At 37.5% G+C, this 19,823-nt stretch overlaps 1 protein-coding gene across 2 annotated transcripts in view; it reads right to left on the bottom strand.

The window, feature by feature from the left end:
• Positions 1 to 19,823, bottom strand: part of UNC13C (unc-13 homolog C) — a 666,761-nt gene that overhangs the window by 136,429 nt on the left and 510,509 nt on the right. For both annotated transcript variants that reach the window (XM_068963824.1, XM_068963823.1), the window contains one exon: positions 4,144 to 4,270. In XM_068963824.1, the coding sequence (XP_068819925.1) occupies positions 4,144 to 4,270 (127 nt within the window). The remainder of the gene's footprint in view (positions 1 to 4,143; positions 4,271 to 19,823) is intronic.

The raw sequence follows: 19,823 nt of genomic DNA, 5'->3' as shown, positions 1-19,823 counted from the left end.
TTTCTCAACATCACTTGCTAAAGAGACCGTATATTTTGTATATTTTTGCCACCTTTGTTGAAGATTAATTGACTATAGGGTGTGTGGGTTTATTTCTGGGCTCTCTATTCTGCTCCATTAATCCATATATCTGTTTTTGTGCCAGTAACATGCTGTTTTGATTGCTGTTACTTTGTAGTATTGTCTGTAGTCTGGGAAGGTTATTCCTCCAGTTTTGTTCTTCTTCCTCAGAATTGTTTTGGCAATTCGGGGTCTTTCATAGTGAGATATAAATTTTAGTATTGTTTGCTCTAGTTCTGTGAAAAATGTCATGGGTAATTTGATGGGGATCACATTAAATCTGTAGATTGCTTTGGATACTATGGCCATTTAACAATATTAATTCTTCCAAACCAAGAACATGCAATATCTTTCCACTGGCAATGAAACATCTTTTTGTTGAATTGTTCCCTAATTATCATGAAAAATTTATCTCAAAGTGTTTATCTTAAAATCTTTGTTTTTAATATTAATATAGCTGCATAATTTTGCTTTCAATTATTTTTTCATCCTTTAATGTTTCTAGACTCTCATGTTTTAGGTGAATAAATTATAAGAAAGATATTTTGGGTTTTACTATTTTATCTAATAGAACAATACTTGTTGGCTAGAATATTAATCTACTTGCACTTATAGTTTACACTTAATTTTCTGATACATTATATTTTAAATCTATCATCTTTCATCCCCAACCCCAGTTTCCTACTTGCTCTTCATTCCTTTCTTTCTTATTTTTTGCCTTTTAAGTAGTTTTGTTTTACTCTCTCTTCCTTCCCCATGATCTTATTTGATGCCAAGTATTATGACACACACACTCAAGACGTAGTAAAAGCTTTTTAAAATGAGTATTTACACCTTCTAAACAATTTGAGAACCTTATATTAACTCAGTCTATCACTCTTCTATATTTTCATGCTATTTTTGTCCTCTATTTTAATTCTATGCATATTTTATTCTACAGATTTTTAAAATTTTATATTACTAATGTGCTTTAAATGTACTAATTGGTTCATCTTCCCTAATACTTTTAATTCTTTATTAACTGTAATTCTTACCTTGAGTCATTTTCCTCTGTCTTGAAGGCTTAGAGTATATTTTTGATGAGAGTCTCCTGGAAATGAGTTTTCTTAGGTTTTCAGCTGGGCCTCCCTTGTAGCTCAGTTGGCAAAGATTCTGGCTACAGTACAGAAGACCTGGGTTCTATTCTTGGGTTGGGAAGATCCTGTTATATTGTATAAATGCGTTCATTTTCCTTTATTTTTGGAGTATATATTTGACGCCTGTAGAATTCTAACTGCTCTCTTTCAGCACTTGAACATATCATTGCATTGCATTCAGGTTTCAGTCACTTCTGTTGAATAATCAGTCAATTGTATTACTTCTGCTCTTTTGAAGGCAGTGTCTTCCCTTCCTCGACCCCAGTACACTTAAGTTTTACTTCTTTTTGATTTTAAGCAGTTTTCTATGATGTTCCTGCAGGTGGTTTTCCTTGCATTTATCCTTCTTAGGATTTATAGAAATTCTTGAACTTTAGTTTCAAACTTTTCATCAGTTTCGCAAAATCCACACCTAGTGTCTTTTCACACACTGCTCAAATACTATTTATTCTTTCTCTCTTCTTTTTTTGGGACCCAATTCATTGTGCACCAGACCTTTTTATAATTTGCCCCATATATCCCTGTTTTATTTTTTTTTCTATATTTGTATTTTTTGTTTCTATGGCTCAGTTATTTTAGGCCCTCTGCTATGTATATTCTGCCATTAGATCCATCTATTACATTCCTAACTTTTCCTTTTTCAGTTCTATGATGTCCAATTTATTCTTCTTATAGGTTCTTTTTTACTGTTGAAGTCCTCCCACAATTTGAAGGACATATCAAACTCTGTCTGATAAGGCTAATATCTGTTTTTCTCTTAGATTCTAGTCATTTGGTCCTATTGTCTGGCAATCTTTAACCTTTTAAATATTGTACATTGTCTATGAAATATTGTGGAACCTTTGATTTATCATTTCCTTCAGAGCGGGTCTAAGTTTCTGCTTGTAGATAGAATGTAGGAAGATCACCAAGATCCAGGAAAGGCTAGGTTTTAGGCTGGTCTATTTCCAGTTTGCCCTTATTTTTAGAACAGAGTCCTTCAGGGATCTCACCTGAAAAACTGGGATGTTTATAGTGCTTCTTCTTTCTTAGAAAGCCTTACCTTCTAATTTTTGTCTCCCCAACATTGTGAGAATGTTGAAGTCTCTACATAGTTTTTTAATCTCTTAGTGCTTGCATTCTACTCGATTTCTGCCTCACTCTCCACACAAGGGCAGATTAAGAATCAGAGAACACCTCAAAATGAAACTGCATACAACATGTTGTACTTACTTCTCTGTAGTCCCCTTTGTTCTGAGATCTTGGTCCCATAAGACCAAGCAGCCTTCATAGCCCTGAACACCAATGTTTGTTTCTCTAGCCCATGGAGATCACTGTAAACTCTGGGTTACTGTTCTCTGTTTGACCACCATGACTGGTATGACAAATTGGTAAATTCATGTAGCTGGAGAGGACTGGGGAGAAACTGCAACAAACACAGGGTTCACCTCAATGCATTTCTTTTCTCAGGGACCTTAGTAACTCAATCCTTAATTTGCCTTAGTGCCTCCATCCTTAGTGATGTGCCTTGATTGCTCTCTAATGCTGTTTAATTTATTCAGCTTTTATAGTTGGTCTTCAGTGAGCATGTCAGTCTGATTATAGTTAGTTCAGACAGAGCCAGAAGCAGAAGTCTCTGGCAAATGGCTCTCCTTTTTATTTCCCTATTCCCAGTCAATGATGTCACCAATACTTAGAGACACTTGTACTGCATCTTTAACTCTTTCTTCTATCTTCAAGTGTATTTAGCTGACAAATTCTGTAAATTCTATCTTTGAAATTTATCTCCCACACATCTTTCTCCTTTACACTTTTACTACAGTCACACTATTACGTGTAAACTTCTTACTTCTCTTGGTATCTCATTCTAGCTTATAAACTTCTGTGAGAAAAGTTATATAAATGGGTGTTCTAATCTTATCGTTACATTACTCACTACCTTCTAAATCTCTTCTCTACCCCTTCCATTCTTTGCCTCTTCCAACCTCCACAATGCCTAATGAAAGTAGCAAAAGCTTCACTGTATTTATATAATCTAGTCAAAAGCACTTTTCCTACGTTACTTTCTACTAATTTTGTTAAACTATTGTGTTCTTCACTGAAATTAAACTATTTCCCATGGGCCACAGCCCATGTGTTCCTTCTTCCATAATTACCCTCAGAACTTTTATTTCCTTTTCTTGTTATAACCTGACCAACCTTTCAAAGTCTATATTAAATGTTACCTTATTCATAAATACTGTGTAGAGTCACTGTAATAGATCACTTTTGTGAGACTGCACTGCATTTTGCTTATACTACTTGAATTAGTACTTATTTCAATTTGCCTTGTTTTATCATGATTTTTGTTCTTGTCCATGTCTCCTTGAGTATAAGCTCCTTTCAAGGTGAGGTCTTTATTTTTTTTCTCCATTTCCTACAACACTTGGCATAGTGCTTAGTATATGGCAGACCACTTTCAACAGAATAAAATGGAATTCTGACAAATATCAAATGCACAGTATTATAAATCTGACTGTGTGATTACAATTGTATTTGATAGAAATATGCTTATGACAATGTTACCTGTTTAATAGTGACTTCTATTTTAGAAATATAAATTTCTAAGACATGGTTAGGTTTGAAATAAAGAGAAATATGGATTATATAGATCAATATACAAGCCCCCTTCATTTTCCTAACAAAATCCAAGTTCAAGCACTTTTATAAGAAATCATTTCATCGTGTGAGCTGTTATGCATTATGTATTTCTTTCTCTTTGACTTGAATATACAAGTAAGACATACTTACAATTCAATTAAATATGCTTCCTAAAGATATGCAAATCATTTAACACTAATTTCATAACAGAAATGTCTGCATTCAAATGAAGATTATGAGAAGAGATTTTAGGGCCGCATAATTCAGGTGTAATTTTACAGGACTATGAATTGAGAATAAACTTGGGGGTGAAAAAATCACTACTTACAAGGAGTATTCAGGAACGGCATCCTTGAAGGCAGGAAGTTCCCGCACATATTCATTATAAAACCATTTCACTTTGAAATGCAAATTCATATAATCAGTGCTCTTGCATAACCTCTGCTTTTCATGTTCTGTAATAGATAAAATCAAACATTTAATAATGTGTGGTTTGCCAACAATGCTGTGTTCCAGTCTACTTTTATTATTCCTATTTCAGAAAGGAAGAAAATATTATATCTGAGGTTAAGGCAAAGTGAATTGCTAAAGACAAACCTGAAATTTTACAAAATGCAAAAATCATCTGTTTGGTTCTGTGTAGAAATGTGAATGTTCTAATGTGCTTTCCTGGAAAAGGTGAGCATTGTGCTGAGTTAAAGAGTGATAACATACCAACATTTTTCTATTTATCTGCAAGCTTTCATATTTTGACTACTTTTAGCTTGATACTAAAGTGTCAGAAAGAATTAAAACTTGTAAGTATGAATAAAACATGAACCAAAGTAGGAGGCATAATTCCTAATTAATACTGGAGATGTGAATGAGTAGATCACATTTCTGGCCTGGATATTTAATACTTAAAAAATTAAGGAGAAGAAATATATCTAACTTCTAAGATAGCTGATTTTTTCTTCACCTTTTAAGTTAAGCTAAAATTATTTTGTACTCTGTGACTTTTCTGACATTTCTGCAGGATTTTCTTTTCTTTTTAAAATTCTTATTGGAGTATAGTTGATTTACAATGTTGCATCGGTTTCAGGTATACAGCAGAGTGCATCAGTTATCATATACATATATCAACACTTTTAAAAGATTATTTTCCCATATAGCAATATTTTCTAAATGTAACTTTAAAAAATCTCTTGCTCAAAACTGTAGTTTTTAAACAGTTTCAATCTGGACATACAGTACTGGGAAATAGAGACAAAAGTAGTGTTACTGGACACGTTTATCTTTATTCAATATGAATTTTGGCCAATTCTGTCTTTAAGTATAGACACAACCAAACCCAAAATATCTCTAACTATATGGAGGTTGAAAGTGTCCTCTGAGAATTTCTAATTAAGGTTCTGTGAATCTCCTTCAAGCTAAGGGCTTTGATTTATAATAGGAACATGCTTTAATTAATATTCCAGGCTAAAAGCACTTGTGGAAGAAATTAGATTCTTATAAAGTAACTGAGGGCATCCCTGCTTTTCAAAACCTTACTCTAGAGGGACTTAAATCCCAATAATAAATGCAACAGGTAACACCACCCTAAACTGAACATTCTCAAATTATTTAAACAATAATTCAAGACAATTTGCAGAACCAAGAAAAATGCAGAGAGGGAGAACACATACATTTATACACAGAAATAAGAGTAATATATTAGTACCTATAGATCAAAGTCCTAGGCAAAATTATGAATTAGGTGATGTTTTGCTGTTTCCTCCAAATGTATTTCCCCCTTTCCCCCTTCATTGCTGGTTCTCTCCTTATCCTTCTCCCTTTGGATGTCTAGTATCCCTCCATACCATAAGAGGAAATGTATTTGATAAATTTATAGGTCGGAATTTAATGCACTACTACCCTGAAGCCCAGATAAGGGAAGACTCTTGCCCTAACAGCCTACACATAAAGAGGATTCTACTTATCCCAAATGTAAACTCAAAAATTAAATAGCTTGTAGCCTCCTCTATCACTGGTGATCCCACACTTGGCACTAGCACAGAACAAGCCATAACTCTAAACGTCTATCTTTGTGACTAATACCACTTGCTCTTATGATTAATACTCTCCAAAGCCCATAGAAACACTGGAATATATTTTGTTCTCTATTATAGAAACTATAGGTGATGGTGTCCAAATGCTACCAAGGTTTGCAGATTGCCATTGTCGACAACAGAAATAGTTACAGATTTGGAATATGGGAAGGAATTTAAGCTATGGAAGCATTTGTGTAAGAGAAAGGATAAACTAATCAACCCACCAGGTTCTTTCTCTGGGTGGCATATATGCAGTAGATTATTGCATATGAAACTATCATTAAGCACCCATTTTCTTTGGGTCCAATTCATGCATTTGAAGATGCTCATGAATCAGTGCAATATGCAAAGCAAATCTACTACTAGCTAGGGGGATATTTTGAATGATCAATGATTCATATTACTTGCAAAGTTTGTATATATGCAGTTTTCCGTATACATATAGGAAGCCTGATATTGGTTTTCTGCCAACTAGATGGTTTTGAATTCTAGAATTGTCAATATTTTTATGTCTGAAATTTAGATTTATGAGATTTAACTCATTAAATTTTAGCTTTATTCAAGTGATTTATGTAAAAATTTATATGAACTAATAACTTGCATTTGTCCTCATTTTAATACATATGTTTGTATATTTTAGAAGGAAATACTTTTCTGAAAACTATATTTGAATTACATCCCCCAAAACAGGAAAACAATTTAAATTTTTAATTTTAATTTTTATTATTTTATTTATTTATTTATTTATTTTATTATTTTAAAATCTTTAATTCTTACATGTGTTCCCAAACATGAACCCCCCTCCCACCTCCCTCCCCATAACATCTCTCTGGGTCATCCCCATGCACCAGCCCCAAGCATGCTGTATCCTGCATCAGACATAGACTGGCGATTCAATTCTTACATTATAGTATACATGATAGAATGCCATTCTCCAAAATCATCCCACCCTCTCCCTCTCCCTCTGAGTCCAAAAGTCCGTTATACAAAGCTGTGTCTTTTTTCCTGTCTTGCATACAGGGTCATCATTGCCATCTTTCTAAATTCCATATATACGTGTTAATATACTGTATTGGTGTTTTTCTTTCTGGCTTTCTTCACTCTGTATAATCGGCTCCAGTTTCATCCATCTCATCAGAACTGATTCAAATGAATTCTTTTTAACGGCTGAGTAATACTCCATTGTGTATATGTACCCAAGCTTTCTTATCCATTCATCTGCTGATGGACATCTAGGTTGTTTCCATGTCCTGGCTATTATAAACAGTGCTGCGATGAACATTGGGGTACATGTGTCTCTTTCAATTCTGGTTTCCTCAGTGTGTATGCCCAGCAGTGGGATTGCTGGATCATAAGGTAGTTCTATTTGCAATTTTTTAAGGAATCTCCATACTGTTCTCCATAGTGGCTGTACTAGTTTGCATTCCCACCAACAGTGTACGAGGGTTCCCTTTTCTCCACACCCTCTCCAGCATTTATTGCTGGCAGATTTTTGGATCGCAGCCATTCTGACTGGTGTTAAGTGGTACCTCATTGTGGTTTTGATTTGCATTTCTCTGATAATGAATGATGTTGAGCATCTTTTCATGTGTTTGTTAGCCATCTGTATGTCTTCTTTGGAGAAATGTCTACTTAGTTCTTTGGCCCATTTTTTGATTGGGTCATTTATTTTTCTGGAATTGAGCTGCATAAGTTGCTTGTATATTTTTGAGATTAGTTGTTTGTCAGTTGCTTCATTTGCTATTATTTTCTCCCATTCAGAAGGCTGTCTTTTCACCTTGCTTATAGTTTCCTTTGTTGTGCAGAAGCTTTTAATTTTAATTAGATCCCATTTGTTTATTTTTGCTTTTATTTCCAGAATTCTGGGAGGTGGATCATAGAGGATCCTGCTGTGATTTATGTCTGAGAGTGTTTTGCCTATGTTCTCCTCTAGAAGTTTTATAGTTTCTGGTCCTACATTTAGATCTTTAATCCATTTTGAGTTTATTTTTGTGTGCGGTGTTAGAAAGTGATCTAGTTTCATTCTTTTACAAGTGGTTGACTAGTTTTTCCAGCACCACTTGTTAAAGAGATTGTCTTTACTCCATTGTATATTCTTGCCTCCTTTGTCAAAGATAAGGTGTCCATATGTGTGTGGATTTATCTCTGGGCTTTCTATTTTGTTCCACTGATCTATATGTCTGTCTTTGTGCCAGTACCATACTGTCTTGATGACTGTGGCTTTGTAGTAGAGCCTGAAGTCAGGCAAGTTGATTCCTCCAGTTCCATTCTTATTTCTCAAGATTGCTTTGGCAATTCGAGGTTTTTTGTATTTCCATACAAATCTTGAAATTATTTGTTCTAGTTCTGTGAAAAATATGGCTGGTAGCTTGATAGGGATTGCATTGAATTTGTAAATTGCTTTGGGTAGTATACTCATTTTCACTATATTGATTCTTCCAATCCATGAACATGGTATATTTATCCATCTATTAGTGTCCTCTTTGATTTCTTTCATCAGTGTTTTATAGTTTTCTATATATAGGTCTTTAGTTTCTTTGGGTAGATATATTCCTAAGTATTTTATTCTTTTCTTTGCAATGGTGAATGGAATTGTTTCCTTAATTTCTTTTTCTACTTTCTCATTATTAGTGTATAGGAATGCAAGGGATTTCTGAGTGTTGATTTTATATCCTGCAACTTTACTATATTCACTGATGAGCTCTAGTAATTTTCTGGTGGAGTCTTTAGGGTTTTCCATGTAGAGGATCATGTCGTCTGCAAACAGTGAGAGTTTTACTTCTTCTTTTCCAATTTGGATTCCTTTGATTTCTTTTTCTGCTCTGATTGCTGTGGCCAAAACTTCCAGAACTATGTTGAATAGTAGCGGTGAAAGTGGACACCCTTGTCTTGTTCCTGACTTTAGGGGAAATGCTTTCAATTTTTCACCATTGAGGATAATGTTTGCTGTGGGTTTGTCATATATAGCTTTTATTATGTTGAGGTATGTTCCTTCTATTCCTGCTTTCTGGAGAGTTTTTATCATAAATGGATGTTGAATTTTGTCAAAGGCCTTCTCTGCATCTATTGAGATAATCATATGGTTTTTATTTTTGTTAATGTGGTGAATTACATTGATTGATTTGCGGATATTGAAGAATCCTTGCATCCCTGGGATAAAGCCCACTTGGGGCTAAATTTTTAATTTTTATAGTTTATTTTAAATTACATTTTTTAATAACATACATATTCAAATTATGTTCATTTTGAATGCATATTCAAAAAAGTTCATAACTTTATTTTTTAATCCTTTAAATATTAAGAACATATGTAGATGAGAGAGTTCCCGATATGACAAAGGAGGAACACCCTGAACTGAACTCTCATCAGCACAACAAAATCACAACTACTTACAGAATAATTATTTATGAAAAACACCCAGATCTATCATAAATGACCTTTTACAATTGAAGATATAAAGAAGGAACACAACCAGGAGGTAGGAGGGCAGAATCATGGTCCAGTCAAGCCTCATGCCCCTGAGTGGACAATGCACAAACAATAATTACAATTGCAGAGGTTCTCCCTGAGGAATGAGGGATCTGAGCCCCACATCAAGCTCCCCAGCCCAGGGATCCTGTGCCAGGATGAGCCCCTGAACATTGGGCTTTGAAGACCAGTGGGGCTAACTTTCGGAAGACCCAGAGGGTTATGAGAAATAGACTCCTCTCTTAAAGGGCACACACAAAATTTTACAGACTGAGGAAAGAAACTGAGATGTTAAAGGAGCCTGGGTAAGACCTACCAGCTGATCTTAGAGGGTCTCCAGTAGAAGCAGGGGGGCAACTGGAGCTCACCCTGGGGACAGAGACACTGGCTAAAGTCACTTTGGGGACCACCTTGTACCATGTGGACATTAGTGCTAGCAACCAATATTGTTGAACCCTCCCTTTAGCTTGCTAACCTGGGGAACCCAGCCCCACCCCACCCACTAGCCTAAGGGCACCAGTGCTGGGACTCACCAGTGCCAACTACAGCCCCACCCATCATCAGACAGGCTTCCTTAAGAGTCCCTGAGCCCAGAGCCACCCCTGGACATTGCCCTGCCCTGCCCCCACATACCAGCATGCTGGGACCCCCAGGGTCCTGCAGCTAGAGACCCCGAGACTCAGCTTCACCTTCCTGTGGGCAGGCACCAGCCCCAGAATCCCGGGTGCCCTGCCTCCCCCCACCCCTTCGTCAGCAAGCCTGCTCTAACCTTAGGATCAGAGCCTCACTCCATCTACCAGTGAGCAGACACCAGCCCAAGGTTAACTTGAGTCCTGCAGCCCACCATGGCAGGGTCAAACCCCCCCACCAGCAGTCCAGCACCAGCCCAGGACCAGTTGGCCCCTCACCCCAGCAGCAGGTAAACATCAGTTCTGAGAAATCTTGGGCTCTTCAGCCATTCTCCCCACCAGCCCCACTCACTAGAGAGCTCAGATAAGCTTCAGGACACTCAGGACCCCACAGCCAGCTGTATCAGGAACAGGCCACAACCATCAACAGTCTGACACCAATTCTGGACTGCTGAACCTTGCAACTAGACTGCTCTGCCCACCAGTCAGTCAGCACTAGCCCCAAGACCTGGTTTCACCTATGTGTGAGGTGGACAACCCAGGATATCCTGGACCCCAACTCCACCTACCAGTGAGACAGCTCTAGTACCAGGGACCCTATGAATTCTGAAAAACAGCCACCCCATGACCCAGCCCAACAATCAGCAGCTGGCAGCCTCAGTGCAAGGCTGGGCCTGGCAAACAGCTGGACCTGGAGCCAGTCATGCATGCCAGCCTGCCCCGGTAGTCTACCCTCCCCAACAGAAGGATCCACACACACAGCCCACACAGGGTACCCTAGAGCAGGCAGCTCTGGTGACCAATGGGGAGTGGGCTGATGGACGGGATGTCTCCTACAAAAGGCCATTTCTCCAAAGTCAGGAAACATAACCTCCTAGATACAGAGAAACAAAAACAGCAAATCAACAAAACGAGGTGCCAGAGAAACATGGGTTAAAACAAAGGAACATGATAAAACCCCAGAAAGAGAACTAAGTGGAGATAGGCAATCTACCTGCAAAAGAGTTCAAGCAATAATTGTAAAGATGATCAAAGAACTCAGGAGAAGAATGGAAAAACAGAGTGAGAAGTTAAAACTGTTTAACAGAGATGAAGAATACGCAAAGTAAATGAAAAATACACTGGAAGGAATCAATAGTAGATTAAATGATACAGAGAGACAGAACAGTGTAAATCACTGAAGCTCAACAGAAAAAAAAAAAAAGAATAAAAATAATGAGGGAGGTTTAATAAATCTCTAGAATAAAATCAAATGTACTAACACTCACATAACAGAGGGCCCAGAAGGAGAAGAGAGAGACTGGAGCAGAGAACATGTGTGACGATATCATATAATAGCTGAAAACTTCCCTAACCTGGAAAAGGAAACAGACCTCCGAGGGCAGAAAGTACAGAGAGTCCCAGACAGGATCTACCCAAAGAGGACCACCCCAAGACACACTGTAATTCAAACAGCAAAAATTGAATGTAAGAGAAAATATTAACAGTTGCAAGGTAAAAGAAATTAGGGAACTCTCATAAGGCAATGAACTGATTTTCAGTTGAAACTAGAGTAATAAAAGAGAAAAACCTACAACCAAGGATAATCTGTCACTGAGATTTGATGGAGGAATCAAGTTTTAGAGACAAGCTAAAATAGTTCAGTACCACCAAACCAGCTTTAGAAGAAATGTTAAAGTGACTTCTATAAGTGAAAAAGAAGGCCACAATGAGAAACATGAAAGATTACAGAAAAGAAAAAGCTCCTTGGTAAAGGCAGTGAGCGAATGAGTGAAAGTCGCTCAGTCGTGTCCAACTCTTTGTGAGCCCATAGACTATAGTCCATGGAATTCTCCAGGCCAGAAAACTAGAGTGGGTAGCCTTTCCTTTCTCCAAGGTATCTTTCCAACCCAGGCCTTGAACCCAGGTCTCCTGCACTGCAGGCGGATTCTTTACCCACTGTATACAGAAGCCCAAGTATACAGAAAAGGTAGTAAATCAACCATTCAAAGCTAGTGCGTGCTCAGTTGCTAAGTCGTGTCTGACTCTTTGCGACCCTGTGGACTGCAGCCCACCGGGCTCCTCTGTCTATGAGATTTCCCAGGAAAGAACACTGGAGTGGGCTGTCATTCCCTTCTCTGACAAAGCTAGTAAGAAGGTTAAAAGACAAAAGTAGTAAAATCATCTATATCCACAATCATCAGTAAAGGGAAAACTGGATGGCTACATCTAAAAGGATGAAATTATAACATTTCCCACACCATATATAAAAATGAACTCAAAATGAATTAAAGACTAAATGTAAGAGACTGGAAACCACACAACTAGAAGAAAATATAGGTAGAGCATTCTATAAGATAAATCAGTAATAATTTTTATGTATTATTCTCTTAAACCAAAGGAAACAAAAGCAAAAATTTAAAAATGAGTCCTAATGCAATTTCAAAGCTTTTGCACAGCAAAGGATATCATCGACAAAACAAAAAGATAGCCTACTGAATGGTGTGACTGATAACGGGTAATATCCAAAATACATAAACAGTTCATACAACTTAACATCAAAAAAAAAAGCCCAAACAACTCAATTAAGACATGAATAGACATTTTCCCAAAGAAGGCAGAGATAAAAATAGGCACAGAAAAAGATGCTCAACATCATTAATCATAAGATAAACGCAAATCAAATCCACAATGAGATGTCACCTCACACCTGTCAAAATGGCTATATTAAAAAAGACCACAAATAACAAATGTTGTCAAGGATGTGAAAGGGAACCTTAGTATATGGTTTGAGAGAATGTCAATTAGTGCAACTACTCAGGAAATAGAATGGAGTTTCCTCAAAAAAACTAAAATAGAACTACCATATGACCTAGCAATTCCACTTCTGTGTATACATCCAAAGAAAATGAAACTAGAACACTTTCTAACACCATACACAAAAATAAGCTCAAAATGGATTAAAGATCTAAACGGAAGACCAGAAACTATACAACTCCTAGAGGAGAACATAGGCAAAACACACTCTGACATACATCACAGCAGGATCCTCTATGACCCACCTCCCAGAATATTGGAAATAAAAGCAAAAATAAATAAATGGGATCTAATTAAACTTAAAAGGTTCTGCACAACAAAGGAAACTATAAGCAAGGTGAAAAGACAGCCTTCAGAATGGGAGAAAACATTAGCAAATGAAGAAACTGATAAACAACTAATCTCGAAAATATACAAGCAACTCCTACAGCTCATTTCCAGAAAAATAAATGACCCAATCAAAATATGGGCCAAAGAACTAAATAGACATTTCTCCAAAGAAGACATATAGATGGCTAACAAACACATGAAAAGATGCTCAACATCATTCATTATCAGAGAAATGCAAATCAAAACCACAATGAGGTACCATCTCACACCAGTCAGAATGGCTGCGATCCAAAAGTCTACAAGCAATAAATGCTGGAGAGGGTGTGGAGAAAAGGGAACCCTCGTACACTGTTGGTGGGAATGCAAACTAGTATAGCCACTATGGAGAACAGAGTGGAGATTCCTTAAAAAACTGGAAATAGAACTCCCTTATGACCCAGCAATCCCACTGCTGGGCATACACACCGAGGAACCCAGAATTGAAAGAGACATATGTATCCCAATGTTCATCACAGCACTGTTAATAATAGCCAGGACATGGAAACAACCTAGATGTCCATCAGCAGATGAATGGATAAGAAAGCTTTGGTACATATACACAATGGAGTATTACTCAGCCATGAAAAAGAATACATTTGAATCAGTTCTAATGAGGTAGATAAAACCAGAGCCTATTATACATAGTGAAGCAAGCCAGAAAGAAAAACACCAATACAGTATACTAATGCATATATATGGAATTTAGAAAGATGGTAATGATAACCCTGTATGAGAGACAACAGAAGAGACACAGATGTATAGAACAGTCTTTTGGACTCTGTGGGAGAGGGCGAGGGTGGGATGATTTGGCAGAATGGCATTGAAACATGTATAATATCATATATGAAATGAATTGCCAGTCCAGGTTTGATGCATGATACTGGATGCTTGGGGCTGGTGCACTGAGATGACCCAGAGGGATGGTGTGGGGAGGGAGGAGGGAGGGGGGTTCAGGATGGGGCACACATGTATACCTGTGGCGGATTTGTGTTGATGTATGGCAAAACCAATACAATATTGTAAAGTAATTAACCTCCAATTGAAAGAAATAAATTTAAATTTGTTTAAAAAAGACAATGAAAAGAGTAATTTGAAAAGATACATGCATCCCAGTGTTCACAGCAGCATTATTTATACTTGTCAAGATAAGCAAGTCACCTAAGTGCCCATCAACAGATGAATGGATAAAGAAGATGTGGTGTCTGTGTTGAATACAGTTGAATATTGAGTATTACTCAGCCATAAAAAGAATAAAATGTTGGCTTCTGCAAGAACATGGATGGACCTGGAAGGTTATTATGCTTAGGAAATAAGTCTGATGGAGAAAGACGAATACCATATGTTATTACTTACAGGTGGAATCTAAAGAATAAAACAAATGACTGCAACAGAGAAGCAGTAAACACGGAAGAGCAAGCTAGCTGTTACCAGTAGGGAGAGGGAGGTGGAGGGGAGCAAGACAGGAGGAGGGCTTTCAGAGGTACAGACTCCTAAGTGTAAATGAATAGACTTCAGTGATATACTGTACAGCACAGGGAATATAGCCAATATTTTATAAAAACTATAAATGGAATGTTATATATATATATATATATATATATAAAATCTATAAAGATTCTGAATCACTATGTGGTATACCTGAGACTAACATAATATTGTAAATCAACTATATCTCAATGAAAAAAAAGAATGCATATAAACTAAGTTTGGATAGAAAGAATGTAACTGCTAAAAGAAAAAAAAATGGCTCAACAGAAATTTTAAAAGGTCAAAGATAAGGTGTGCTTTGGTAAGCAGGTAAATGCCAGCTGTGGGCAGTGTCCTAGTCAGTTTTCCAGACAAGACCTTCAGTTTATTTGCTTAACCTATTTACACTTTGTTTCTCCATAACTGCAGCAGTTTTGCCTTTTTTCCCTACTTGGACACTCTGTTCAGAGCTTACAGCCCTCCTCAAACCCATTGTCTTGGACTCTGCAAACTCTCTACCCTCCCACATGCCCCTCATCCCTGCTGTTCCCACAGTTTCAGGAAAGGAATGCTTCTGCTTGTCTAACTTTTTGTAGCCACACATTAGCCATCACCCCTTTCCTTTTGCCCCCCCACCTACCATGTCTCTATTATAGAGAATGGATGCAGGAAAGAACATAGGAAAGCGACCAATTATCTTTTATCTTTTAAAAAGGTGAACTCTGGTTTTGTTCTAGTCTGGAGATCATCCATTCTAGTTCCTAAGAATGTATGTTATATGATAACTCAAACTATCAGGGGTTTACTTAGAAGAATTGCTAATAGTTTTCTCTTTACAGAATTGGTTTCATACTCAAAGGAGTTAGTTTCCATCCTCTTAAGCTGCATCTCTTTCATGCACCATCAACTAGTATTTACTGCTCTGTAGACAGAAACAGAAGACCAGTACCAGCTGTTTTCACATTCTGCCAATTCAACATAAGAGTAATTGACATCTTTACATGGATTATGCACTCCAGCTTATCCAGCAAGAGGTTTTCAGTTTACTGAATTAGTTGGTGAGGTGAGTTTGAGCTTAAGAAAAATGCAATTGATAATGGAAATGGTACACACCTATATAAATAAGGTCCACATGTGATGCTTGTCCTTAAGTAGAAAATATTAAGTAGAATTTAAATTTCTTTCAGCAGTGACTTATGGTGATGATCATCATGAAGCTCAAGATTTGTGGCAGGTTTAACTAATTAGTTGGTTATAGAACTAAGTCCTTTTCCTCCAAGGCACACAAACAGACTGTGTTTCCCAACCTTCCCTGCAATAGATTGGCCTATGACTGACTTGTGGGTCAAAGTAATAGATGCCATATTCAGTCTTGTCCTAAAACACCTCCTGTGAAATCTGCTTTGCTCTCTTTCCCCTCATTTGCTGGCCAGATGCAGAAGATCCCGCCAAGGATTCTGAGGTTCTTGGGGAGTGCAGAGCTGCTAAAGGGTAGAAGTCTGGATCCTTGAACCACTACTCAGAAGTCAGCTGTGCAATCAGAAACACCTTCTTTGACTTGTACAAGCAAGAAATAAATAAGCTGTCACTGTGTTAGTTTGTCATGGAGTTAGGCTATGTGAAGCTACGTTCTGTTGCATCACACAAAGGCTCTTCAAAGGTTAAGATGTGCGTATTAATTAACCCCCAAACTATTCTGCTTTCTAATTTGTTTCATATATGAATGCATACACACATACACACACACACAGTCACACCATCCCTTTGCTTTATATAACTGTATCAGCCTAAGAACTTCCAGCAGACCCCATTGTGAACTGATCCACCATCACACAGGGATCAGTTAATCAGACTGTTAAGTTCATATTAAGAAAACCGTGTATAGGCTCTGAGAGGGGAATAATCATAGAAATAAAAATACATGTATTTTGCAGTTGACTAACATTACCGTTTATTTTCCTATCACCCTTGTTTCATACTTCTAGGCTCTCAGTTATATTCTCAGTAGTGATTACCACTTGGATGATTCTATAAACAGTGAGCTGTTATTTTCCAAAATCTGTATGCCTGTTTTTCTCATGTCTTCATATATTCCTCCCATAATGTGTAATGATATAGTATAAGGAAATATTTCAAATAAACTACAGTTGCATCTGTTCATTTCCAAGGCAAACCATTCAATATCATGGTCATCCAAGTCTATGCCCCAATCAGTAATGATGAAGACGCTGAAGTTGAACAGTTCTGTGGGACCTACAAGACCTTTTAGACCTAACACCCAAAAAAGATGTCCTTTTTATTATAGGGGACTGGAATGCAAAAGTAGGAAGTCAAGAAACACCTGGAGTAACAGGCAAATTTGGCCTTGGAGTACAGAATGAAGCAGGGCAAAGGCTAATAGAGTTTTGTCAAGAGAACGCACTGGTCATAGCAAACACCCTCTTCCAACAACACAAGGGAAGACTCTACACATGGACATCACCAGATGGCCAACGCTGAAATCAGACTGATTGTATTCTTTGCAGCCAAAGATGGAGAAGCTCTATACAGTTGGCAAAAATGAGACTGGGAGCTGACTGTGGCTCAGATCATGAACTCCTTATTGCCAAATTCAGACTTTAATTGAACAAAGTAGGGAAAACCACTAGACCACTCAGGTATGACCTAGATCAAATCCCTTATGAATATACAGTGAAAGTGAGAAATAGATTTAAGGGACTGGATCTGATAGACAGAGTGCCTGATGAACTATGGATGGAGGTTCATGACATTGTACAGGAGACAGGGATCAGGACCATCTCAGAAAAAGAAATGCAAAAAAGCAAAATGGCTGTCTGAGGAGGCCTTACAAATAGCTGTGAAAAGAAGAGAAGCAAAAAAGCAAAGGAGAAAAGGAAAGATATACCCATTTGTATGCAGAGTTCCAGAGAATAGCAAGGAGAGATAAAAAAGCCTTCCTCAGCAATCAATGCAAAGAAATAGAGGAAAACAATATTATGGGAAAGACTAGAGATCTCTTCAAGAAAATTAGAGATACCAAGGGAACATTTCATGCAAAGATGGGCTCGATAAAGGCAAGAAATGGTATGGATCTAACAGAAACAGAAGATATTAAGAAGAGGTGGCAAGAATACACAGAACTATACAAAAAAGATCTTCATGACCTAGATAATCACAATGGTGTGATCATTCAACTAGAGCCAGATATCCTGGAATGTGAAGTCAAGTGGGTCTTAGAAAGCATCACTATGAACAAAGCTAGTGGATGTGTGGAATTCCAGTGGAGCTATTTCAAATCCTAAAAGATGATGCTGTAAAAGGACTGCATTCAATATTCCAGCAAATTTGGAAAACTCAGCAGTGGCCACAGGACTGGAAAAGGTGAGTGCTCATTCCAATCCCAAAGAAAGGCAATGCCAAAGAATGTTCAAACTACCACACAATTGCCTCGCCTCACATGCTAGTAAGGTAATGCTCAAAATTCTCCAAGCCAGGCTTCAGCAGTACAGAACCATTAACTTCCAGATGTTCAAGCTGGTTTTAGAAAAGGCAGAGGAACCAGAGATCAAATTGCCAACATCTGCTGGATCATGGAAAAAGCAAGAGAGTTCCAGAAAAACATCTATTTCTGCTTTATTGACTATGCCAAAGCCTTTGACTGTGTGGATCACAATAAATGGTGGAAAATTCTGAAAGAGATGGGAATATCACATCACTTGTTCTGCCTCTTGAGAAACCTGTGTGCAGGTCAGGAAGCAACAGTTAGAACTGGACATGGAACAATAGACTGGTTCCAAATAGGGAAAGGAGTACATCAAGGCTGTATATTGTCACTCTGCCTATTTAACTTATATGCAGAGTACATCATGACAAACTCTAGGCTGGAAGAAGCATAGGCTGGAATCAACACTGCCAGGAGAAATCTCAATAACCTCAGATATGCAGATGACACCACCCTTATGGCAGAAAGCATAGAACTAAAGAGCCTCTTGAGGAAAGTGAAAAAGTTGGCTTAAAGCTCAACATTCAGAAAATGAAGATCATGGCATCCGGTCCCATCACTTCATGGGAAATAGATGAGGAAACAGTGGAAATAGTGTCAGACTTTATTTTTTTTGGCTCCAAAATCACTGCAGATGGTGACTGCAGCCATGAAATTAAAAGAGGCTTACTCCTTGGAAGGAAAGTTATGACCAACCTAGATAGCATATTAAAAAGCAGAGACATTATTTTGTCAACAAAGGTCCATCTAGTCAAGTCTATGGTTTTTCCAGTAGTCCTGTGTGGATGTGAGAGTTGGACTATAAAGAAAGCTGAGCACAGAAGAATGGATGCTTTTGAACTGTGGTATTGGAGAAGACTCTTGAGAGTCCCTTGGACTGCAAGGAGATCCATCCAATCCTTCCTAAAGGAGATCAGTCTTGGGTGTTCATTGGAAGGACTGATGTTGATGTTGAAACTCCAATATTTGGCCACCTGATGTGAAGAACTGACTCATTTGAAAAGACCCTGATGCTGGGAATGATTGAGGGAAGGAGGAGAAGGGGATGACAGAAGATGAGATGGTTGGATGGCATCACTGATTTAATGGACATGAGTTTGGTTAAACTCCATGGGTTGGTGATGGACAGGGAATCCTGGCGTGCTGCGGTTCTTGGGGTCGCAAAGAGTCTGACATGACTGAGCGACTAAACTGAACAGCTGCATCATAATGACCACATACCAGACACTGATATAAGATATTATAATGTAAAATTCAAAGGTATACTTCAAATTATCTTTAATTTTCCCAAAGCATCTTCTGCTTAGTGGTAGACCACAGTCACCAAACTGCCTTTATCTCTTATGATGTGAACAACAACATTTGTTGCCAAAATTAAGAATGCTGAAGGACTGATCAGTCCTCTTACATTTTTAATTTTGGCAACAAATATTTAACACACTCATTATACTTGCAAAATAAAATGTTTAATTAGTTTTCTGAACTGCAATGTAATAATTTTATAAAAAACTTAATCTTTGAATTTCAATGAGATGAATATTTTACCACCGGAATAAAATTGCTTCATTAAAATTGTACAAGGAAAAAGCTTGGCAATTTTGAAGACTATATTTGCTTTTACTAGAATTTACTACTTAAAAGAATAGATTTTCCTTGAAAGTTAGTGGATGCATGGGATTTTATGTATAATCCAGAAATGTACAATTAT

Source organism: Capricornis sumatraensis, chromosome 2, assembly GCF_032405125.1.
Source record: "Capricornis sumatraensis isolate serow.1 chromosome 2, serow.2, whole genome shotgun sequence".
Taxonomy (NCBI): domain Eukaryota; kingdom Metazoa; phylum Chordata; class Mammalia; order Artiodactyla; family Bovidae; genus Capricornis; species Capricornis sumatraensis.
This window is presented reverse-complemented; position numbering and strand designations above follow the sequence as displayed.